This window comes from Epinephelus moara, chromosome 12 (genome assembly GCF_006386435.1).
Source record: "Epinephelus moara isolate mb chromosome 12, YSFRI_EMoa_1.0, whole genome shotgun sequence".
NCBI classification, from domain to species: domain Eukaryota; kingdom Metazoa; phylum Chordata; class Actinopteri; order Perciformes; family Serranidae; genus Epinephelus; species Epinephelus moara.
Genome location: NC_065517.1, coordinates 40,200,553 through 40,226,474, shown reverse-complemented (window position 1 = coordinate 40,226,474; position 25,922 = coordinate 40,200,553). Strand labels below are relative to the sequence as shown.

At 42.5% G+C, this 25,922-nt stretch overlaps 1 protein-coding gene across 1 annotated transcript in view; it reads left to right on the top strand.

Moving 5' to 3' along the window:
- The window catches only part of LOC126398252 (MAM domain-containing glycosylphosphatidylinositol anchor protein 2-like), a 338,561-nt gene that overhangs the window by 232,814 nt on the left and 79,825 nt on the right, over nucleotides 1-25,922 (top strand). The window contains exon 10 of the mRNA XM_050057437.1: nucleotides 14,740-15,012. Within this exon, the coding sequence (XP_049913394.1) occupies nucleotides 14,740-15,012 (273 nt within the window). The remainder of the gene's footprint in view (nucleotides 1-14,739; nucleotides 15,013-25,922) is intronic.

The window sequence follows — 25,922 nt, the reverse complement described above, 5'->3', positions numbered from 1 at the left end:
TGGAACAGTGCATTTTAAGTTTTTTATTTTTGAAAAAAATACTGTTTTCATTGGGAGGTTTGTTCAATAACATTTGAATTAAACTTTAACAGCTGATGACTTGAAAATTATGCTGACTGTCATTTGCATCGACTATTTAGGAAAATCAGAGAAAAATATCATTTGCATAATAATTTGGAACGCGGTGTAATGGTAGGGGAAACACTGATCTTTGTATCTGTATCTGTACGTGGAGTGGGCGGAGTTTAAGATGGAAGTGAGTTGAGTTTAAATCAAAAGTGGGTGGGACCTAACCGGAAGTTGTTATTTTAATCTTGATATTGATATGGTTTGATCAGAAGTTGCTATGTTTATTAGCCATCGGAAAACTATTTACACACCAACCTCAGAATTGAGCTTCAGAATGCAGTGTTATGATATGCTGCTGGTTGGTCGGACAGCACCTGTCATTGCAGTATGATATGCCGCTGAATGGCATCAGGTTGTGCTGGTGACGACATAGAATAAGGAGTTTGAAAGTCCCTAAAGGGCGTGCAGGAGGGGTGGTGGATGGGTCCAATAAACCCCGAACTTTCACCCAGGAGCCCAGTGCTTGCTTCCCATATGAATGTGAAGCGAAGCCATGATGTAATTTTCTAAACCTAATCGAGTGCTATTGTTGATGTCCCTGCAAAGTGTCAACAGCAGACGCAGGAGGAAACCCAGTGTGTACTACGCAGACATGAAAGGCGACAATGTGTGACGACTTGGGATGAGAACATGTTGGACAGCTCTGACCATTCCATTTGTTTTTATTGGCTCTCTCGCTGACATGCGCTTTCATGATAACTGGATCTTCAAGCGTTTAAAAAATGTTTATGAATTTCAGACAGATTATGTAAACAACATGTATTCTATCACCCCAGTTTCTTCACCCAGGGCCAGCCCTAGCCATTTTGGTGCCCTAGGCGAGATTGGGATTTGGTGCCCCCTCGAACCACATTACCCCACCGGTACTGGGGACACAAACACCAGGGACCACGATAGTTTCAAGACAAAAAGTGCTGCTGGGGTAGGTGTAAATCATAAAATGTCACAGAACTCAGTAATAGCTCTAAAACAGCGTTTTTTCTGCCACACAGCATCATTTTTTTTTTCACCTAATTGCTAATAGGCTATTAGCCAATTTGCAACCCAGTAGTCCAGTGTAGACCTAATTCATTGATATATTTCAGTATCAATCGAGCTTACTACAATGTGCTACGATGCCAAGTGGCGCTCACATCTCTGGTGCAAGCCAGTGCAGAAATCTGTTTTTGTGGATAAGTTAGTGTTAGCCATTATCACTGATATTTGTCAGCGAAATTTCAGCACAAGAAGGAGCAGTTATCCAGATAGCTAGCTATTGGCTTGCCAATCAGTCTCATATCCTTCAGTCTGTAACATTATCTGAGTCCAACAGCTATCGTAGCATTATTATGTAGCATTAGCTTTATTGCTACTTAGCTAGCTAGCTGCAACAGATGAAACATCTAACGTTAACGGCGTTACACACAGAACAGCATTTTAAAGATAACATAAGACAGACGACATACCTCTATATCGGAGTTTCTTTCCCTCCTCCTCCTCCCGCACCTGAAGGCTTGGACCTTTTCATTATTATGAAACGCAGGTAAAATGTAAATATCTGCCTATCTTGACCAGATTTTGACACAGACTTGGGCTGTCACGGATGCGCATCAAACAGTGACCCATCCCCCACTCTCAGTGCGCACAGTACAGGTGCAGGGACAGGGCAGATGAAAAATTTTGAGGAACAGGGGTGCAAAGTGTATTTCTTTCTTTCTTTCTTTCTTGCTTGCTTGCTTGCTTTCTCTCTTTCTATCTTTTTTTCTGTATTTGTTAATTTGTTACCTCTGGAAAAAATAGGATGGGCGCCCACTAGCGAATTTTATTATTATTATTTTTTATTTTTTTAATGTGGCGCCCTAGGCGACCACCTATATCGCCTATGCCTTAAGCCGGCCCTGTCTTCACCCCTGCTCAGCAAGCTCTCGGTGTCAATCTCGCTATTGTTAAATAACCCATCGTCAGGGACTCAAACTACAGCCACTCCTTCTTCTTTGTTCTGAAAATGTCGGCATGCAGCCTTGTTCCGTGGACAATAAACCAAGTGTAGACATTCCTCTGCATCAGTAGTGAGGAGGAAATACAGGGAGAGCACTGTGGAGCAGTGAGTAACAAACACCCATCTACTGTCTGCGGTGGAAACGCTTAAGAGAACTAGGGTTTAGGTACATGTCCGTACAGGTTACGTATGGCTGTGAAGGTACTATAATGAAAGTTGTTGGTGGCAATGCGGCTATAGACACAGGTGTGAACGACCAGGTTTCTCGGCTGTCCACTTGGGCTCGGATCACCAAAATGCATGTTAAAACCAGGTTTAAAGGGGCGTCGTTAGCGTAGTGGATAGTGCCGGCGCCCCATGTGCCAAGGCGATGCCTTGCTTGTAACCCTTGGCTGCATGTCATCCCCCCATTCTCTCTCTCCGCATTTCACACTGTCCTGTCAATTAAAGGCAAAAAGCGCAAAGAAGGCTCAAAGAGTTGCAGAAGTTACCAACAGTCGCACCTGCGGCCTAGATAAACACGTCATGTTTCCATCACTGTGCTTTGAAGCTGGAGCTGATAAATACCTTTGACTACTGCAGAGTCATTTGCCCCGGGAATGAATGCTAATAGTGATGTCTCGCACAAAAGACAAAAGCCAGACAGTAGTGGGTGTTAGAGGGTTTTTTGTCCAGTGGGAAAAGGGCTACAGATGAGCTTTGGCATACGGTTGCATCATAGGACGACAGACCCAGTGAAACACATCCAGTCACTCCGGATAACTCTGCCTCCTCCTTTGAACACAATTTATCCTGAGAACAAAATTATTTCTCATTATGTAGTATTATTTTAATAAAGCACCTCTCTTGCACTACACTTCTTGATGTCATGCGGCACTTTCATCTGTTCGCCATCTTCAAAGCGAGAGCACATAATGAAGAGAGTTATTAGGTCTTTGGTATTGATAAATCAATCATTCTGCCATGTTCTCACTTCAGAGCCAGTTCAGCTCCTCGTCAGACGCTTGTTACTTATTAATAGTTGGCATCAAAGTGCAAGTTTAAAAAGCACAAACAATCCGTACTTGAGTTGTTGGATTGCTTTGACACAGTTTGAGTGTATCGGGGAAATGTGCCCACCACGTGTACACATTATTGTTGACTCTGTTGCGTTTGCCAAATACACAGACCTTTGCTCATCTTTCTCAGCTTGAGAATTTACTTTATTAACACAATCCAGCCCCGCTTTTGTTGTTTGCTCAATATACTCTGTCGGTATGCCCCCTCCCTTCTTTCTTTTGGCCTGTCTCATGGTGTGTAAGCACAAGCCAATCCCTCTGAGATGCTTTTCTCGCCTGCATTTCCAGGTCCCAGCGTGAGCCACCCGCCTTTGGTGGTGAGCCATGTGCAAAGCCGCGTTTAGTAACTTGATCAAGGGACCGAGGTACAGTCCTCTGAAGCAAAGAGCATTAGAGGCGTGAAGGAACGACTCTGGCAAGTCAACAGCTTTGATATGTAAAAACCTGCATCTGTTGGCTGGCAGAGGCGACGCCAGGAGGAGAGGTAGAGGGAGTGGAAGACGTCTGCCTTTAGAGTCGTCGCTCTAATAGAATTGCAAACGCCAAATCCCAAGCTGTGACACCCTAATGTTCTTAGTCAAACTGACTTGGCATGGTCCAGGGGCTTGAGAGAGGGAGTGAAGAAACAGAGAGAAATAGAGGAAAGAAGGAGGTATAGCGTGGTCTCCTGTCCTAGATACCACTGTCTGTCAGAGTGAGAGTTATCAAGCTCTACTTCAGCACAGATGCACAGGCTTCTTTTATCCAGGCTTCCCTTCTGTTCCTCCTCACATCGCCCATGACACCTGCCTGATGCAACCGTGCGATTGTCCCCCTGAGCGTGGGACTCGGCTATCTGACACACATCAAAAAGACACACCAGGATAAAGAGCTACTGTACTGTCTGAGGCAAAAGTAATGAGCAGAATTACACGATTATTGTTTTTAATTAATTTCCCTTTCTGCATCAAGAAGGCCTGCAATGCCGGCCCCCGAGGCCCACTCTAATGTGAATCATATTAGAGTGATTCACATTAGCCTAACGCCAGCCTAACGCCGGCAAATTAATCTTTTGCATTACAGCAGGGCTCACACACTGCATTTGGGGATGAAATTTTTAATAACCTTTTTTTTTTTTTTTTTTCATGGAACAATGTTGAATTGATCAGCCGCATCAAATCCACACCAGAAAAGGTCAGCGAGTATGTATGTTGTAAACAGAGAGCTGCACACGGCTTAGACAGAACAATTCATAACTTGGTCAGTGACTGAGTTAAACCTATTAGCAGATCACCAGGCCTCTCCTCGCACTGAAGAGTCTACATTGATTATCATTAATTGTATATTTAAGTTCATAAATTATCCCTAAGTTTTAATAACAATATGGTAATGCAAATGGTGTTTAAGTTCATTGTTTGATTGCAGCGGCGGTAGCGTGAGGGAAGGAGGGTGCGTTGATGCGGAGCAGCGTTCCCCTACATTATTCAACACAGGGATTCATTATAAATCAGTTGAATCAGGGTTATCATTTCATATTCTGTATATATCAGTTTGACTTCCTAATGAATGTTATTTCCTCTATCAAGACTTAATATTGAAGCATGTTAAGCTGCAAAGGTTATTATCTCCCACAAGAATGCTTCAGCTTCCTGACAAAAACAAGGCCTTTGTTCCTCACGTTCTCCCGCATGCAGCTGCTGAAGGATGTTGTGTGAAAAAATGTGACATATTTCTGAATGGAGCGCTGGTGTGTCACATGTTAATCCAACGTGTCAACAGACAAATACATGGATTTGTCAAAAAGGAGCAACGAGGCAGCACCAGTCATCCAGCTGTGGAGGAGAGCAACTAAGTACATCTAGTCAAGCAAAGTACTGTTGTACAGTTCATTCATTCATTCATCTTCTAACCGCTTCATCCTCTTGAGGGTCGCGGGGGGGCTGCAGCCTATCCCAGCTGACATCGGGCGAGAGGCAGGGTACACCCTGGACAGGTCGCCAGACTATCACAGGGCTGACACATAGAGACAAACAACCATCCATGCTCACATTCACACCTACGGACAATTTAGAGTCACCAATTCTTTGGCCTGTGGGAGGAAGCCGGAGTGCCCGGAGAGAACCCACGCTGACACAGGGAGAATATGCAAACTCTGCACAGAAGGGCTCCCACACCCGGGATCGAACCGGCAACTCTCTTGCTGTGAGGCGACAGTGCTAACCACCACACCACCGTGCCGCCCCTGTTGTACAGTTTTGAGGTATTTTAATTGAATACCTCCATTTTATGCTTCTTTACACTCCCCTACATTTTGAAGGGAAATATTGTCCCTTTTGCTCCACAAATACTTTGTAAGGTGTTATTAATGGTTCTAAACCTTTTCGGTATGCAACAACTAGCAATGCTGAGTTAGGCCCTGATCACAAAGAAAGCGTTTTGCAGGTTGCAAAACAGGAGGTGTACCGCACTGCCTTTGAAAAAAAATTGAATGCCACTAGTTAAAAAAATAAACGGTTGCTGCGCCTTTTCATTGTTGCCAGGCAACCACCCCATCACGTCCGACACTTCCTGTGTAATCAATCTGCCGTTTTTTGTTGTTGTTTTATTTCACAGTAGTTAGTATCTAGTTGCTGACATGTTGAGGCAGAGGGTACTGTCTGTAGCTCTGGTTGAGGGTGAGAGGCTGTCAGCAGATAAACAGAGATCTGTGTGGGTACATGAGACCCTAAAAAAGAGGCTGGATCATGGGGAGTACCACCAGTTGGTCCAGGAGCTTCTCCTCCATCATGGACGTTTACAGGCAGATTTTAGGACGACTCAGGGGCAGTTTGACAACCTGCTGTCTGTCATCAGGCCGTATAGCTCTGAGTATCCACCAGACGTTGCGCTAGACTTTTTCGTCGCCGTTCATTTTGACCGACAGGGTCATAAAACTCCGGTCATAATCTATTTTTACCGGTCATTTTAATTTTCGTTTTTAAATGATAATAAAGATATTCNTGTTATTTTATTTTGAAAATTGGCCGGATTCTCTCGTCTTTTCTGTGTCCGACTTCCTGTTTGGTCCGATCCACTCGATCCAGCTTGACAGAAGCGCTCGCGGCTCCCGTGAAAAATAGACCAGACGCCGAACTTAAGTGCTGCCTCCACGGGCGCTCTGTGTGGACGGTCAGATAGGTTAACATGGGCCCGATTGAAAACTGCATCTGCTGCTGGGCGCCGTGCTTCGGTTCCGCGTCCGGTGTGTCCAGGCTGTTATGTCAACAACGCTACATGAAGCAGATGAATGACTTTTTCTCTGTAGACAGTGTGAAAACGGCAGCCACTTAAACCACTGACTGTGCACTCCGCTACCAAGTGGGCAGGGGTGGTAATTGCAACCGGTCAAAATGACCGACGGCCTTCAGATTTTCCGGTCATTGTTGTAAAAAAACGGTCAATGACCGAGAATATCCGGTTAACGCGACCCCTGGTATCCACCAACCACTACCACCAGTTTCTCCTCCATTGTTTACCAACTGTAAACGTGACCACCACAGAAGCCCCGCCCCTCATCTCATCCGACTGGACAATGAGAAAAAAGATGACAAAAAAGAGATGACGAGGCATTTTTTCACTTTGAGTTGAAAGTTTTGTCAACTCCAGGTGCTTCTGAGTGCTCAGGCAAAAACGCCAGGTGCAGAGAGCGCAGAAATGCGAGGCACGTTGTAACACAAAAAAAAATGAGAGCAAAAAGCTTAATTCTCATTAAAAACAATTACAAAAAGTCACCTCAAGCTGCTTAAACACTTTCTGTGAGATCAGGGCCTCAGTTAAAGTTAAGTTAAAGTTAAAGTCCCACTGATTGTCACACACCTGAGTGTGTGAAATTTGTTTTGACCGCATTTGACCCATCCCCTGAGGGAGCGGTGAGCAGCAGTGGTGCCGCGTTCAGGAATCATGTGGTGATATAACCCCCCAATTCCAACCCCTGATGCTGCGTGCCAAGCAGGGAAGCAATGGGTCCCATTTTTATAGTCTTTGGTATGACCCGGCCAGGGATCGAACCCACGACCTCCCAGTCTCAGGGCGGACACTCTACCGCTAGGCCACTGAGCTGGTAACCTCAGGTTACTTGTTAAATTTTAGATGTCTCTGAGGTTGTAACAGTTCTAGCGGAGAATGCTTTCTCCTTTCAACTTGTCACATCATTCCATTTAAAGAATTGTATGAGCCTCAGAAAGTAAAATCATCTGATATTTCTTGTAAAATCAAATATTAAAAGTCCATGAACATAATAGAAATATATTTCTTTTTATTTCCTACCCCATTATAGTCATCCTCTGGATTTATCTTACATCCTCGGTTTGAAACCACTTGACTACCCAACAGTAGCTGGTGTAAGCATGGGTATAGTGCTGCTGGAGCACAGTTGAATGCTTCTGCACCGCTTTTTTCTGTCCAAGTGAGGAAATGAAATATTCACAGTTTGCTTAATCTGCATATTTTTTAAGCGCTTGAAGATCCAGTCCTCACTAAAGCGTATGTAATGCAAGACGGCCAATAAAAACAAATGGGTTGTTATATTGTCATTTAAGATGTGAAAAAATTTCACATTAAAAGTTGCTGGTTGAATGATCAGTTTCTGGTGCCTATAAAGAGTTCAGACCTCCTTTGGAGCTCCAGAGTGTCACTGACTACAAGACCCATAAGCCAGCAGGCTAATCGCTGGCTCTTTAATTGGCTAAATCCCTGGAAATGTGAGTGATGCATGCTCCTTTGGCTTAGGCCCCCGTTGGCTATCGAGGCCATAGCAACAGCATTGGAAGCTCCCATTGGCTCAAATGAGGTGTCAATGTAAAGGCAAGGAGTTTGCCTCCATTTTGAGATCTCGCTGGTCGATTGTTTACACGCAGGACAGATAACATATGGATAATATGTGGAGAAATATGAACATGTGTATGTAATAACATGTTACTACTAAGCATTTCTGCACTCCCGGTTCCCCTCGTATCAAAAGATTGGCTAAATGAGACAACAGACCTTCATCACGCTTAACACAGCTTTTCAGCCTTATTGATGAAGGGATGTTAAGTCTTGCGACTGTACTGTAGTTTGTTTATTGCCTAACATTAGCTTTTTACTTCTGGCAACTGCGTTTATGCTTCAGAAGTCATAACAGTTGTGTTCATTTGTGAAGATTATCTTGATGAGCAAAACTCGTAAGTATCATAAACGTTTGTTGCCAGAAAGCTTATCTCCTGCAATAATCCAAGATCCAATGAAAAAAATCCCTTAGGCTTTTTGACGAAGGAATCAGGGTGACTCCATCCCTGCAGCACTTTATTGTCAGACTATCTTTTCTGTCTATCTTTTTTTATAAGTTTGTCTTCGTTTTTTGGGTGGCTTTGCAGTGAAGAGAAACGGCCTCTTTCTGAAATGAAATCTCCCATTTCGATTTTCTAACGCCTGAAAACAGAACCGAGAGGAGCTGTAGAAGTCTAGTTTCAGTCTTGTGTGGTGGTTAATAATCATAATACAGGTTATAATGTCATCAGTGAACTATCGGTATTTTACAGATTGATCTGACAAAATGCAAATATTTCTGTGACTTCCTTTTTACTCTTTAAAGGCTGCTGGAAACTGACTCCAGCTTTTTGCTGCTGCCGCCTGATCTCGTCCACTTTCCATATGAGGTGCAGTTCATGTTGAACGAGCCCTATAAAAGCCTAGCAGCCTTTCTTTTATAGGCATCTGCTTTTACTGTGAAAAAGACAAGTGTTGAGTTCTGCTGATGGTAACTTAACTTCAGTGATGAGTGCAGCAAAGAAAGAAACATGAGGAAATAATTAGAGTGTGAAAACACTACTTCAGAGCAGCAGTGGTGAGTATAACGTGACTGTTGTTCTACTAATAGAAGTGCTGTGGTTATTTACATTGCATTGAATCTACTCTGGAGCTGTTTTAGCTTGTTTTAGCAGCCGATCTTTATTTTTTTGCGCGGCAGTTATTTGAATTTTGACTTTCATATGAGAGCTTACAATAATATTATTTTATTCTGTACTTCACAGAGTATTTTGGATGCTTTAAATACATTTTGCTGATAATAATAGTATTTAAGTAGCACTTTAACATGGTGTAGTTTCAAATTGTTGTAGTTGTACTTTAAATAAAGTACTAGTACAGCAATAAAGAACAATGCCAGTAATTCAAAGGTCTGAGTATGGAGCAAGAACAATGTGCTGCTTTCAGGAGAAAATAAACGATGAAAGAAAATAGGGCTTGAGTGTGAGAAAGAACAGTATCAGTAACATTGTTAACACTGTGCTACATTACAGAGAAATACAAAACCGTACTAATGAACCTTCATTAATATAGGCCTATATTTTATCTACAAGTGCACGTCACACACTGAGCGAGCCGCCTGTTAATGACGCTGTGGGCTAATGGGCATGTAGCTACTTCCATGTTTCAGATGATACGTCATGTTTGTAGTCGACCAATGAAGATGAGTTTACATATCACCTTGGGTTCGTCCTTCACCTTCTCAAAATGATCCCACACTTTGGATTTCCTGCCCGACATGTTATTAACTAGCCTGTGGAATAACCGCAGGTACCAGCCCTGGAAATTAACCTGACTCCTGTCTGACTGCTGAGCGTGGACACTTCCTGTGTCTGTCCTTTCAAAGTAAAGTCACACATGGTCCAGTCATATAGATTTGGATTTATTTTGACAAGGTGCAGCTCCTAATAGAGTTTCACCTTTTTTTTGTTTGTTTGTTTTGTTTTTTTTCTCCTGCGACTTATTGACCAGTGAAATCTTGCCGACTAATGTCCTTTCTGGTCGACTAATGTTTGGTGGACTATAACGGGGGCAGACCTAAAAGAGAAACAACTCAGACCAAATGATCATCTAATCAAATAGAGGGGATTCAATCACACATACACACTCCATGTGCACATGCACAGACCGTGCAGTACGCTCTAGTCTTGCGGGCTTGCCCACAGGAGTCGCATGTCCTTCTCCTGATGCACTCACCCGAAGCACGTGGAAGAAAAATGAAACCCATTCTGACTGAAGTTGAAGTTTATTGAAAACCAGTCAAGCGGTGTTTCAGAAATGCAGGTGCACGCATGCACACAGATTCACCCCAGCCTCCCACACACATGCTCAAAAACACACATGCATATTTCCCCCATGTATACCCGTGTCTTTGTTCTGTCCTCATCCCTGTAGATGGCGGTCTATATGGACCGTGGGGAAAAGGCCTCTGTGCTCCTAAATGTTGTTTTTCTCCACATTACTGTCAAAGTATCCACCGGTGACTGATGATGGATTACGTCTCAGCCAGTGCACAGGGTTTTCCCTCAGCCTGTGACTTACAGCAACTCCGAGCCCTCGCCGCCCTCGCTGCTACACTAACCATGGCGAGCGCTGCTCAGGGAATATCACAGAGGACCTTTTTCGCTCCTTTCTGCTCATGTTCACTGGGCAGCTGTTTCACAGGAGATGCACAGGGGGGAGATGAGGCATGTGCCCTTGTTTAAAGGATGTTTTGGTTATATAAGAGATTTTTTTTTTCATTTGCTGCAGACCCAAACCCTGTCTTCATTTGTCTTTCTGTGTCAATGGAAATGCACTTACTGCAATTTGGTGTAGTGCCACTCAGTGAGGCTGTGGAGCTGGGCTGTGATTCACTGCCGCACACAGACCTACAATTTTAATGTGATAAGTAGAGATTCAGACCCTTCTTTTGGAGTTAGAGATAAGCCATTGAGTTTGGGTAAAAGCCCAGGCAAGACTCATTTGAAGGAGGAACTGATTGCTGTTTCATTTAGCGAAGAAAGGCTCTTTGCTCCCCACCAGCATCAGGTGAAGGAGGCAAGCTTTTCAATTTTCTTCTTCGTCAAAACCTCTTAGATTATTTGTGTTTATCTGTCCTGTCCTCCAGTGTCTTATGATTTGTTATTTATCACATTTCAGCCAGTCATTGTCTGGTCTAATGGTGTGTCATTAATCATAGCAGCTGCTGTGAGCTTCAGGTTTTGTGTGTGTTGTGTGATAATCACCATAGTGGGCAAGAAAGTGAGATTCAAATTTGAATTGTAGATATTTTGATGTATTAGTTTGCATACAGTATGGTGTTTACAGCCCACATGTTTCCCAGTGCACCTCCCTGGCCTGAAGGACCTGCCCTGCGCTACGGCCCGTCCTGAGGTTGACTCAATTATGTGCAACAGAAAAACACAATTTTAGTTAGCTACATAAAAACACAGCAAAAAATGATCTGGGAGAGTATTTTATTAGAAAGAAAAAGGACCAGTCTACTCGAGTTGGTCAGCGTTTCTACTTCCTCCTCATCTCGGTGTCTGTACACTGTCATTGCAGCCCGGGAGAAAAATGGCACTTTCTGCCACGAAAAATCACAGATGAAATCTTCTAAACACAATCGGACATGTTCCAGCAGAAATATGATCTGAAATTGGTTAGAAATTTACAACATTAGCAACCACGTTTGCACGTTTCCCAAAAGCATTTAGCTATTTAGCAGGGTACTTGCAGCTGGGGAATGACTGTGATGAAGAATTGCAGCACTTTGTACCAAGAAAAATCAGCAATAAAAGCTTGTAAACACAACCAGACATGTTCCAGCAGGAATATGATTCGAAATCAGGGAGAAATTTTTAATTTGGCAACCAAGTTTATATGTTCTCCTGACGTTAGCATGTAGCACATGTACATTAGCTGTGTACTTGCAGTCGGAGAATGACTGTAACAGAGAGTAGCTGCACTTTTTACTGTGAAAATCACCAATGAAAGCTTCTCAACACAATGGGACATGTTCCAGCAGGAAGCAGTGTAGGCTATGTGTATGGTCATCTGCTCCAGGCAGTGAGGTGCATGGACCACATGACCATAGAAATGCGGTGTAAGTACCGAATGTGTCCGGGCTGCCAGATTTGTCCGGGGTCCCGCGCTAACTGATGACGTCACGCATTATGATTGGCTTTATGGCAGTCACAAATCCTGATTGGTTGTAGCCCTGGTTGTGGCTGGAAGTTTGAGACGTTAGAGAGTTTGAGGAGAGAAATAAAAATAATAAATCGAAAGTTTTTTCTTCAGCTGTATGCTGAATGAAGTATTAAAACATTAAGCTGACAAGCGGCAAACATTAACGACATCGGCTCGGTTCGGATTAGCCTTCTTTTAAGTTAGCATTAAGCTAAAAAATAAAAAAAACAGCTAAAAAGAAGAGAAATGTATAAGAAATTACTGTTAGATCAGCTCTGGGTCAGAGGGCATCTCACAAATCAATGTACAATGTTTCACAAATACGTGAACATATTTGACAGCATAACAGCATTGCTCCAAGGGTCAGTGCAGCCAGTGTTCAGGGTCCCAAAACAAAGAAAGATAGAACATAAAGTCAGTTACAATGACATGCTGTTGTGTTTATTTATTTTTCATACTGTATACACATAGCCTACACATAAATATAGTGTATGATACACTAACCCTGGATTTGTGAAACATTGTACATTGATTTGTGAGACGTCCTCCGACCCCGAGCTGATCTAACAGTAATTTCTTATGTTTCTTATGCATTTCTCTTCTTTTTAGCCGGTTTATTGTTAGCCGTTAGCTTAATGCTAACTTAAAAGAAGGCTAATCCGAACCGAGCCGATGTCGTTAATGTTTGCCACTTGTCAGCTTAATGTTTTAATACTTCATTCAGCATACAGCTGAAGAGAAAACTTTCGATTTATTATTTTTATTTCTCTCCTCAAACTCTCTAACGTTACAACCATTTCCTCAAACTTCCAGCCACAACCATGGCTACAACCAATCAGGATTTGTGACTGCCGTAAAGCCAATCATAATGCGTGACGTCATCAGTTAGCGCGGGACCCCGGACAAATCTGGCAGCCCGGACACATTCGGTACTTACACCGGCGCGTTATGATTTCATACTGTAATCAGAGTTGAATAAAATGTTGAAACGAAGTATTCAGAACCGTAGGAAACTTGTGTTTTTTGCCCACAAGGATTACTTCTAAATACCACATTATTTGATACTTGTTTAATCTATCATTGTAACACTATATATAAAACAGGAAATATGGGAAAGCATAATAGGTCCCCTTTAAAGAGATTTAGCTTGTGTGATTTTAGCATCATCCCCATTTTGTTTTAAATGGCTGATTAAGGTTTTAGATAATGGCATTAATAGTGTTATCAAATTATATGCTGTAAATTTTAATAAACTGCTCATTTAATTGCATATCCTATCAAATTCGGAGGGCTCAGTAATTAGATTATATTACCGCGTGTGAATAATATAGAAGATTATGTTGCAGATTACAGTTTCAATCAGGTAATCAGTGATCTGTAACATATTACACTTTTGCAAAGTAACATCCCCAACCTTGGCCGTGGCTACCCGCCTCTCCTTTACTCTGTCAGGAAATATGCTAATTTCAGGCAATTATGGCGCTCTGTGTCATTCTGTCTCTTCTCTTCAGCATTCTCTGTTGTTTTTCAAGCCCCGCCGTGACTTTTGTCAAGCATCTGTATGAGCGTGTCAAGAGCAAAGATGCTTGAGATGGGGAAATTATTCATAACTGTTTCGGCGCAAACGCTTTCACACATCCTGTCCACACAAGTTTTGTCACCATGCATATAATCGAACACACGTTTAACAGAAGCTAAAATATATAATCGTGCATATTAGAAGTTGAAGAGGAAGGGTTCTAGGTCGCATCGAGGTCATATTCAGCCCCTCGCTTGGCTCTGAGACGCCCGGCTACATAATTCACCGGCAGGTTGTCTGTCTGGGGGAAGAGGTGAAGGATGTCAGATACTCAAATGAGTTATTAATTTTCCATTTTGAAAGCTTGAGGTGCACTTCATCATCCTCTTACCAATTTTCCTGTGAAGCGTGACTGATTTCGTTCAGAACATTGTTCTGGTTTTTCTGCAAAATTGATCTTCCTGCACCTGCTCTCCCTACAATTGTTTTCACTTTTCATTTTTCATTTATGGCTGAGGTGTATCGACTTTGCCGTGCAGATAGTTTAAAGTTTACTTACAATATGCTTCAATATCACCTTATTCTTCCCCCGGCTCATCACTCCCAGTCATATTAGACTGTCCTCTAAAATATTTCTCTTCCTTTCAGCGTCTGTGCATGATTTAAATAATGTGTTGGTTGTCATTCAAAGAGCTTTTATTTTCTTGCCAGTTATGTCCTTCTGAGGTCTGCGATATGTATGGAGCACATTGCTCAGAGCCATTTTACATTTGTTTTCACACTTTCATAACATGTCCTTGTTTAGATTTTTTCTTTATTGTGTTTTCCAGATATCTTTTCTGAGTAAATATCCGAGACAGCCAGGTCTGACTGAGAGCATCTTCACCTGAATACCGTCTGTTCTCTATAGACATCAATGTACTTTCTTCCCACTCACTCTCTTTCTCTCTTCATTGCCCTCTTTATAAAAACCCTTTTTTCATAGTCTTTCATATTTCCACTGCACTGACATCCTTGACACACTTCTCTGTCCCTATTGAATGTTGGCTGAACTCATCTGAGTCCTTCTGTCTCCCACTCAGACCCTCCAACGGTGGAGCCGGTGTACATGGAGATGCGTCAAGGTCTGGGGAGGCCTGTGGTGATGACCTGCAGAGTGCTGCGAGCCCACCCTTCCCGTGTGCTGCGATTCGAGTGGCTCCTATCAAACCGGCTGCTTCACGCCGGAGCCTTTGATGCCCAAAGAGACGAGACGGAGTACACCATCCGCAACCTGAATCGAGACGGCTGGGGGGAATACACCTGTAATGTCATCAACGAGGCCGGAGCGGGCAAATGCACCTTCCAGGTTACAGGTAAAGAGTGTTTGCAGTTAAGACTTTTATTTTTCTTAGTCATTGATTGTTTGCCAGGTTGTTATCTCCGGGTCTTCAAAGTGAAATCTGCATTCTTCCTAATGGCCAGCAGGGGGCAATTCCACTGGTTGCAAAAAGAAGTATGATTGTTTTTGAGAAAATGGCCCTATTTCTCACTTGATCTGTTACCTCAGTGAACATTTTTCTAATGAGTTTATGGTCTTAATCTCTACGTTCAAGTCTTCTTTCATACAGCATGATGTTCATTTTATAAATTAAAGCCCTATTCGGACGGGATTAGTTTAACGTGGAGACGTGGGGTAAAGTAATTATTACCAGGAATTTTAGTCCCGTCTGAATGCACCATGTCTGTAATCATTACGGATAATGTCAGTTAAAATTACGGCAACTTTTACCTTCTGTAAAACGGTCCAGAGAAAATACCTCGGGTAATATTAATCCCGTGCGAACGCGATCCTCTGTAAAAATGTATGCAAATATTGCGTCACATCCTGTTTATAACCAACTGTTTTTTCGATGATGGACGAAGAAGCATTCAGTGTTGCCGGCAGTCGTGATAGTGATTATCGCATTGCCCTACATGGGACAGGTGGAGAAGAAAGCACTTTTCAGGGCCACGAGACTTCTGTTTTTTATTATTACACATACAGGAAGCAACGTAGCACGCATATGCCAACAGGGAGGTGACGCCAGGGCGCAAACCCAGTTACCACTCCCATCTCTGGTAGAGTTACGGAGATTTCTTGTCCCGTCCCAGCGGACATTTATATTACAGACACCCTGTGGTAAACTGACATTAGTCCACATCCCTGTGTAAAACTAATCCCATCCGAATAGGACTTAAGGGTTTCGGTATCCTTGGTTCACAGTCAGATCCACCCATCGCTCCTCCAAAGCCCCAGCCTCTCATCCAAATATGATCACACTCCTCCCTACAGAAGGCGGAGGAGTTATACAGTTTGATGGCCACACATTCACCAAGTTAGATGTGAAACTACACTGGCTCTACATGCTGGTTTACCCCACTGTCTCTCGCTGCCAGCTGAGCAGGGGCTCTCCCTTGTTTTTTGGAGGCAGATTAATAAATTAGCAAAATAAAATGACAAAGAATCCCCCAGAAACAGTGATATAATCCCCAGTCACCAATAGCCAATGCATTCGTCCAGTCGCCCAACCCAACCATTCACATACAATATTTCACTTCCATGCAGTCATTATTGTATAAAACAGGCTGTTGGTGTGTTTCTGTTACCTCGGAGCTGCATGTGATCGTATCCATTTTGTTGCCACACATCTGCATCTCTACAACAGCTCCTTCAGTCCGCACTCCAGTTGGTAATTAGAGCGTTTGCTGTGAACTTTTTTGGACAGCTGAAATTGGCTCGTCAAACATATAACAGTCCTTGTCACACTGTGTTTTAGTGGCATGGATGTCTGTGTTTGTGATAGACAATTAATTTTAAAAAAAAAGAATAGATCGTCAATCTGAATGGGAAACGTCAATCATGCCGGCTCTTTCTCTGTCTCTGGTAGTAAACCTGTTCTTTCAGATAATACACACTTACTCCCTTCCTGCTATTTTTTTAGATTGCCTGTTTTTTTTTTGTTTTCTTTTCCTTTTTTCATCAAGAGCTGGAAGTGTCCATCTCCTAGCTGGTTGTTATGACAGGACCAAATTAGTTTGGCCGCGTTGAGTGACCGCAGGAACTCTGGCCAAGGTTTCAATCTCCCAGACCTCCCATTAGAGACAGGAGCTGCAGGGTCACAGGAGGAGTATTTGTCACTTTGATCCTCTGCCACTTAGGTTGTTCTCCTCTTTGATACTGTCTATTTCTCTCCATCTAGTGCTGTCGTCTAACCGTACCTTTGCCGCACTTGATTTTTCTATCTCCTCTCTTGCTCTTTCTTTCACTCTGTGTCCATGTTTGCGTCCCCTCATTCTTCATTTTTCTCGTTTTTAAACGGCTCTCTATCGTCGTCCCTTCTCCAGCTTGCCTGGAGAGAAAGATTGGCCCCACCCCCTGTGCGTGTCATAAATCAGTCCTCCCTGGTGAAGCAGGTAGAGCAGAGAGACAGAAGCAGATAGTCCCCTCCAGCCATTTGTTTTTCTCAACAGGGCTGGGGTTTTGCCTGCTATTGCTCATGTTCCCTCCCTCCCTCTTCCTGCCTCCACTCCCCTTCCTTCCCTTTCATCCTCCATCCCTCCTTCTCTCGCTCTCCTCACCATCGCTCCGTTCCTCCCGCCCAATGCTCCAGATTCCCACCATCTGGACTCAGTGGTTGCCAAAGGTATGGAGGCTCTTTTAGTAACCCCCTGAGTGCAGGAGCATGGTGCAGAAAATCCACTTTTGTTCCTCCCATCATCCATGAAATCTGGTGTGCCCAATTCCCTTAACTCCAGCTCTTATTCCTTAAGATTTTTCAAATTTTATCCTGAAACACAATCGCCACAATACGAGATCAACGCTATTCTGTTGTGTGGCTGAAATAAATAATCTACTGGAGAGAAAGTGGATTTCAGCTCCTCTCTGACTTGCGAGCCCACTTCAAGATGAAGCTCATTAAATATTTGTTATGGCTCATGCAGTTAGGTAGTATCTTGGGTTGCTCACTTTACAGAGTAAAGACAGGTAGACACCTCGGCAGATATTCCCTCGCCGCTCTCTGTCTGACTTCCTCTTGCTCTGTGTTGATGTGTAATAAACACATCAGTCAGGGTTTTTTGGCCTGAGGCCACAGTGGCCTGATCACACACACAGATCCAGTCAGCATTCTATGCAAAACATACATGTTACCATGCCGACAGACGCATGCAAACTCACCGACATCAGGCATTAGGCCATTCTTTGGCTTATATAAATGTTGTCGCCTCAAAAAGCGTATTGTGCCAGGGGAGAGTGTGTGTGCATGTGCATGGATGCCCATGTGCCAAGCCATTGGGACATCTGTGGAAACAGTGAGTTGGCTGTAATAGCCAAGTTGGCCATTAAATTGTGCCAGGGGAGAGACCCCTCAGAGGGATGTAATGTGTACCACTGAGCTTTGGCTCAGCCTCTCTGTCATGGGAACTCTGACTTTTTAGTAAATGCTGAAATCATGCTCCTTTTAAGAGTTAGTAGATAAAGACGAGGTACATTTCACAGTCCCTCAGTCTGCGTGCTGCTGTTCTTCTCTGATTTCATTCTGCTCCGATGCAGTCGATGATTTATGCACAAGTCTGCATTTACTGTACATCCTGTCCTCGGGCAACAAATGTGTACTGATGAAGCAGTGATGGGGTGAAACACAGGTCGCAGAACACACAGAGATTGAATTTAAAGGTGTATTCCATCAATTTAGTGCTGCTCAAAATGAAGTTGGGAAACTCACAAGAGAAAGTTTTTTGTCTAAAAGAGTTTGTGCAAAACAGAAGCAGCAGAGGCTGAGATATTCTGACGTGTAGCCCAGGGTATGAGCTACACTCACTCCTAACCGGCTGGTAGGGGGCGCATGTTTTACGGAAATCAGCCTGGCTAAAAACAACAAGCCTTACTGTCTGTTGTTTTAACCTTCGTCATGTCTTGAAATTGACATCCATAGAAAGGTTTGGTCTCGTTGTGAACTAAAGCATCTGCAGATTCATTCCATACCTGATCATGTGTAACCTAATAAAGTTTGGCACATGACAAAATGAATAATCACCAATTTTGTTATCTCTGATGCCATCTGATTGTAAGGGAGCTGGGAGGGTCAGGTCCACCAGATGCAGCTCTCCGCAGTCTAACACCACAGTCGGAGCGCTTCAGAAGCGGAGTGTTGCATCTGCCCGATTTTGTAGACTTTCAGATTTTGTTGATCAGGCTATTTTTCATTTATACTGTAAAACCTCAATTAAAAGCTCAGTCCCAATTAAAGGCCTGGTCCCTTTTACGAGCCCGGTGTGGCTACACATTCTGACAGATAAAGGCCTGTCTCAATTAGTTTGGTTGCCAAGCAGTTTTTTTTTTGTTTGTTTTTTATAGAAGTTCTTCGGATGTATAAAACCAGGTTGTAGGCTGCCTCAAAGTATGAGTCCATTCCTTGATTACCCTGTAATTTTTTAAAGTCATGTTGTGTCGGCATGCCGGGTGCTGTAATCCTTGGGTGCTGAAACTGCCTCTCTCACTGATGTGCTGTCTGTCAGAGCTAGATCAAATGAATGATCCATAATTGATATATTATCTGAAGCCTCATTTTTATACAAGTAATATTCATATTGGTTGTGAAAGGAATTAAAGGCCTGTCCCAAATATAGGCCTGTTGAGTTCAGTGATTTAAGCAGAAATTAGCCCGGGCTATGGAGTTCTACGGTATTTGTTCCTCTACCATATATAAGTTAGCAGGCTGTGTGCTTAAATGTTGTTGTTGTTGTTGTTGTTGTTGTAGTTTTTTTGTCCGTTAAAATTAGGGGTGGGAATCTTTGGGCACCTCACGATTCGATAACGATTACGATTCAGGGGCTACGATTCAATTATAAAACGATTATTGATGCATCTTTAATTTATGTATATTGATGCACTTTTTCACAACGCACATTTCTTTTTGTCTCACTGAATAAGCATTCAACACTTGCAATTTTAAAAACAGTGCATTTGTAATAAGAAACAGTTGAATTCATTTCCATTATATTTTATTAAACATATAAATGGAAATGCGTGCAAACTGGAAAGTTACAACTTCGTTGTACGGAACCAGAGGTAACAACAGGTATCTTAAATCACAAGATAAAATGCGCAGTTAGAGTAACAAATGATTCGGTGGCAAAGACATTAAAAAGACGTCCAAGCATCACATGTAACTGCAATCCTACCTGCCTTCAACAGTGAGGCCATGACTTCTGTTTTGGTTTGGTTGTAGAGTGTCGGTGAAATAGCGTCGGGATGGGATGGTGTATCTGGGCTCCAATGTATGCAGCAGTGCTCGAGATCCCTGATTTTCCACGATGGAATAAGGACGCAAATCCTTGGCAGTAAATGCCACGATGGCCTTCGTAATTCACTTCGCCTTTTCCGATGAGGGTGGCAGCTTTCTTATTGCTTCCTCGATTGTTCTCTGGTCAGTAGCGCCACTAGTAGCTGCAGCAACAACAGCCTGCCGTCTCCNCTTGGTTAGGGTCAGGAAAAGATCATGGTGTGGGTTAAAATGAAAAAGAAAGTGACAAACACATAAGCCGTGAGCCTGCTCCGCCTCAAGCTGGTTGCGACGCACCATATGCCCGCCGCGAGCCGTTCAGCACTGTGGACAGTCGGACTAATGGGATGTCGAACCAGTGACATGGACCCTTTTAAATTAGAAGGAGCTGTTCAGATCTCACGGTGAGGTGGGTGGCGGTCAGCCATGTTTGTTTTCCTCTGTGCGCGTGTCGGCGTGTCCGCTCCAGGTGCGCATCCCAAAGTGTCCCGGAGATGACGCGTACCGCGCTTCTTAGTTCCGCATTATTTAGAACCTTCTGTATTACTCTAATTAACAGATTTAAATAATCGAAATTTGGACATTTGTGAATCGATTCAGATTCGTCCACGTCCGAATTGCGATGCATCTAAGAATCGGAAATTTCCCCCACCCGTAGTTAAAATTGAGTTTATTTTTGTTGTTTCCGTCTATGTTGTACTGGAGCCTGCAGACAGTGTTAATATTGTTACAACTCTGGTTATGATGGATTAGAATTTTGTGACTGTTTTAGTAATTTGAAATGAATTCATCCTCATAATTATATCGTAACTTCTGAAATGCATTGCTGCATGTCTGCTGGAATAAGTGGCCGCGATCAGCTCGGGCAGCCGGGACATAGCCGCCCGGCGTAGATCTGCAGCCATTCATAAAATCCGTACAATGCACCTTTGAAGCAGTGGTTCCCAACTGGTGGGTCACAGCCCAAAAGTGGGTCGGAGGTCCATCCTGAATGAACCGCAAGTGACCTGCTAACATATCAACTTTGTAAAGTACAGTGAATTTCCAGCACAGAGCTTTTATTTTGAAGTGCCGAACAGCAACCTAACAGAGACAGCAAACTAGCTTGAGACGTGGCCAAACACAAGTATGACACTAAACATATTAAGCTGTGTGGACCTTGAAGCAGTGACTAAGGAGAAATCTGGACCCCGTGGCTGCACCAGTTGGGAGCCACTGCTTTAAAGCGTTGCATTTGTCTAATCGGAGCAAAACCAAAATTCACAATGAAACAACAAATTCTGCAGAGCTTCTACACACATCTCCCTCCCTCTTCCTCTTCATTGAGCAGCCTCCTATAAACAATGCGTACTGCAGTTTTGCTGGAAATCACAGATTCACAAAGAAAGGGCAAACAATGTTTCTCATTTCTCCCACGTTTTAATTCCTCTTTTTGGCAGTGTGTTGTGAATTGGAAGAGAAGAACAACTAAATTCTCAGGGACTGTGTTCGGTTTTTCATTGTCTGCATTTTATGAGTTTGCTCATAAAATGAATTCAGATTGGACACAATGATGTGCTTGTGTGCTCCCAGTTTCCTTTTTTTTTTATTGTAGCCATTGTTTCTAATGATGCAGAAATCACAATGTGGAACATGCTGCCATAAGTTGGCTGCAGTAAGATATCTGCATATGTTTTGGTAGGGAAATGTATTTATTGTAGTGTGACAGACACACCCTCGCTGTCTCGTTTATGCTCTGCATCCAGTCTATTTTGATTTATTATTATTTGATCCATGATCTGTTTTTTGAGTAATGTTTTTGTCATCTTGATTTATTTTTTGTTTGTTTGGCTCTTTGAGGTGTGTTTTAAATAGGCCTTTATTGAGCCTCAGGCATACCATCTGATGTTTTTTAGCGCGTGTTATTTTTGTCTTTATCATTTTTCATATCTTCAAGTAAGAAAGAAAAAATAAATTGATCTTACCTTCAAACCTGCGCCACAACCTTTCTCTATCTCAGGGGTTTATAACCCTTATCAGTGTTGGTCTCCAATCGACATTTGTGAGTTCCAGACGTGGTTCTTAGTCACTCAGCTATCTGCTTTTATAGTCTGTGCCATGTTCACCTGAGTTGAACTTCACCACTGCAGTAAATGGTGGATGTTGAATACTTTCTGCAGCTCAAAGAGACATGCCGACATTGATGGATCCTAATGACTGATGTTACATGGTCAGAGTAAAAAGGCAGCACGAATAATGTTCTCTGTGATCAGACTGAAAGTATCTCAGGCTTGAGGCATGGGTGGATTACTGAGCGGGCCTACTGGGCCCAAAGCTTTAGGGGCCACGTGGCCTTCACCTGCAAAGTGACCATTAATAAAAGACACAAAGTGACTACAAAGAGATGCAAAACAGCTGCAGAGACACAAAGCAACCGAAAAATTAGAAAATGGGGCAGGACAACCACAAAGAGACAAACAATGACCAGGAAAAGACACAAAACAGCTACAAAGAGACACAAGATGACTACCAAAGACCAGTGTTATAATAATATAATAGTAACTGGTTACTGTTACTAGTTACATTAAAAAGTAACTCAGTTAGTAACTCAGAAAGACTCAGAAACTACAGAAATACCCAAAGTGACTACAAAGAGACACAAAAACACAGAGAGATGCATAACAACTATGGAGAGACTCAAAATGACCATAAGGAGACACAAAACCACGTGGATGTGTATCGACTGCAAAGAAATTCAAAACAACTACAAAGAGACTCAAAATGACCACAAAGAGACACAAAACAACAGAGTGATGTGTTGTGATTGCAAAGACACGCTAAACAACTACAAAGACACACAAAATTATTACAGAGAGCCAAAGCAACTACAGAGAGACTCTAAATGACAACGAAGAGACACAAAACAACCACAAAGAGACACATAACCATAGAGAGATGCATAACAGCTACAAAGAGACACAAAATAACTACAAAGAGACTCAAAGCAACTACAGAGAGACCCAAAGTGACTATAAAAGGACACAAAGCAACTACAAAGAGACACAAAAACACAGAGAGATGCCTAACAACTACGAAGAGACTCAAAATGACCATAAGGAGACACAAAACCACGGTGATGTGTATTGACTGCAAAGAGATTCAAAACAGAGAGAGACTCTAAATGACAATGAAGAGACACAAAACAACCACAAAGAGACACATAACCATAGAGAGATGCATAACAGCTACAAAGACACGCAAAACAACTACAAAGAGACACAAAATTATTACAGAGAGCCAAAGCAACTACAGAGAGACTCTAAATGACAACGAAGAGACACAAAACAACCACAGAGAGACACAAAACAGCCACAAAGAGACACAAAGCAACTACAAAGAGACACAAAAACACAGAGAGATGCGTAACAACTACATAGAGACTCAAAATGACCACAAGGAGACACAAAACCACAGTGATGTGTATCGACTATAAAGAGATTCGATACAGCTACAAAGAGACACAAAAAGACCACAGAGAGACTCATAATGACTGCAAAAAATATTCTAAACACCTGTACGTCTGTGTGTCTTGCTCCTGTGCTCCTGCACGTCCCTGCCCAGGGTCCATTGTCCCCATGCTTACAGAGCAGTCACAATCTATTCTGCTATTTTTCTGTCTTTTCCTCTTTTATTTCCTGACCTATTTTTGTGGCCCTGCTTCTTTTACATCAATACAATATCACATGATTAGTCACCGTAGAGCTGCCTCCCATTTATACTGACCAAGACGGATAAACCAGGAGTCACAGTGGGTCAAAACAAACAAAAGTTAATTTGATCAGCGATTAGAAATCTTCCTGTCTCTTTTTTTGTTTTGTTTTTTCCCTCAAGTGGAGTAGGCGAGGAGGGAGGAAGTTGAGGAAGAATGAGCTGAATAGTCGGGGTGGAAGTGACTCATTACAAGTTCAATGCCATTTCCATTTGTTTTTTTTGTTTTTTTAAAAGGAGCCTCAGAGAGATTTCATTCTCCATCCCAGAAGGACACAGCCAGGCAATTACCACTGAGTCTTTTAATGTCTCTAATGCCTTTTCCCTATAGTCAGTTAGCCGTTCGTGCGGCGGCGTTGTCTCGGCCAGCTGTGCATCCATATGTAAGTGTCATTTCTGCCACAAAAGCCTACATCACACGTCAGCCCGACACCATATAGCACCGTGTAGCATATGGCGGTGTTTTCCTGAACAAGAAAGCATGTTCATAAACCCTTCAAAAATGAAAGGGAAGTCTGCAAACAAGGTCAACTTCTTGCCTGAAGGGTTTTTTATCCTGAGCTGTTATGAATCATTGCATTGGTTCTGCTGTTATAAACAGGATTTTTTTAAAATCAATTAAGCCTTCTGTACTTTATGTTTGATGTCTCCTACCCAGGGTTATCTGTTCCAGGCGGTGTAAATGGGTTAGGTAATGTGCTTCAATACACATAATGTATTGTTAAAAGCGAGGTCCTGCAGTACAATATATCGTTCGTTTGAATAAAAAGACGACAATTGACTGTTGACATCTCTAAGAAATGTTCTTTAAAAACATTATTTCTCAGAAAGAATCAGAGCTGACTGATTTCATAATGTGTGAATACGATCATGGTCATCATGTATTCCTAAAGCAGAGTCTGTGTGGGAATCTTAAAGACATATTATGAAAACATACAACACCACGAGTCAGTTCAATTAACCTTTTGTGCCTTTGCTTTTCCCGCAAAGTACAGCTTCTTCATTTCTCCATCAGCCTTATTATACAGCATAAACTGCATGAACAAAACCGACGCTATCTGCCAGGCTGGCTTATGTAACGTTTACTGTACAGCGTGCTGTAAACACAGCTGGCTCTATACAGCGAAACACTGCCAAGTGGAGTGCAGACGGTAATTATCCGTGGGTTTTTTTTGTTGTTGTTGTTGCTGGAAAATATGTTTTCTAGTTGTATTTCAGTGAGTCATAGAGGCAGTTTGTTTTAAAGCATCCTGCGTTAGAGAACAGAAGGGTTCGACTTCAACATCCTGACCTTGTGAGAGGAATTTTTAATCTCAAAATAAAAAAATAAAAAAAACCATTTAAATATAAATTACAACAGTATTGTTTTGCTTTTGCATATTCTTCCCTCTCTGAGTGATTTTATCTGGCTGATAAATGAGCTTCTTTCCCTCAGATTAGAATATCGAATTTTAAATAGCTTCATCCATGTAAAGGCCAAGTGATGTGCAGCAGGCCGCACAAAGCATCATTAACCTGATTTATTTCCTGAAATGCAGAACAAAATGCCCTCAGTGTTGATTCTGATTTATTATCATGGACGATTATGAGAATTGATCAAACCAGTCAGAGCCTGAATGAAACTGCTTATCTTGTTTTTTCTCTCCGTCTTACAAAAGCACCTCGCTGCTTTGTATCTAGGTTACAACTTAACTTAGATACAGTGCAATCAAAGAAATTATGAGATGTGCCAGTGTGGTGTGAAGTCTGTTTTCTTCTGCCCTGCTTAACTATTCAGCAGTGTTTGCCCATATTGTTCTCCTTGTCGTGGTATAGATTTCATCTCAGGACGCAGGCTTTTGGCATTTCACATCAGTTACAGCTAATGTGGCGTGATTATACAACTGACTGATCACCCAGTCAGATTCTCCGAGCTCTGATGTCTTCTTCCAACTTCATATAAATACTGCCAATAGATTTAAAGGGATTTCAACCAGCTGTCTATCACAGCAATCTGGGTAGCATGTAGGGCTGCACACAACTCAGAATTTTCCTAGTCGACCAACAGTCCTCATCAGGGTCCATCAGTGGACTAGTCTCCTGCATGTTTCTGATATGAATGTAATGATTAAATGATATATTTTGGTGGTTTGAGTTGAAGGTGTGAGAAAGAATAGTATCAGTAACATTGTTAACACTGTGCTACATTACAGAGAAATACAAACCGGTACTAA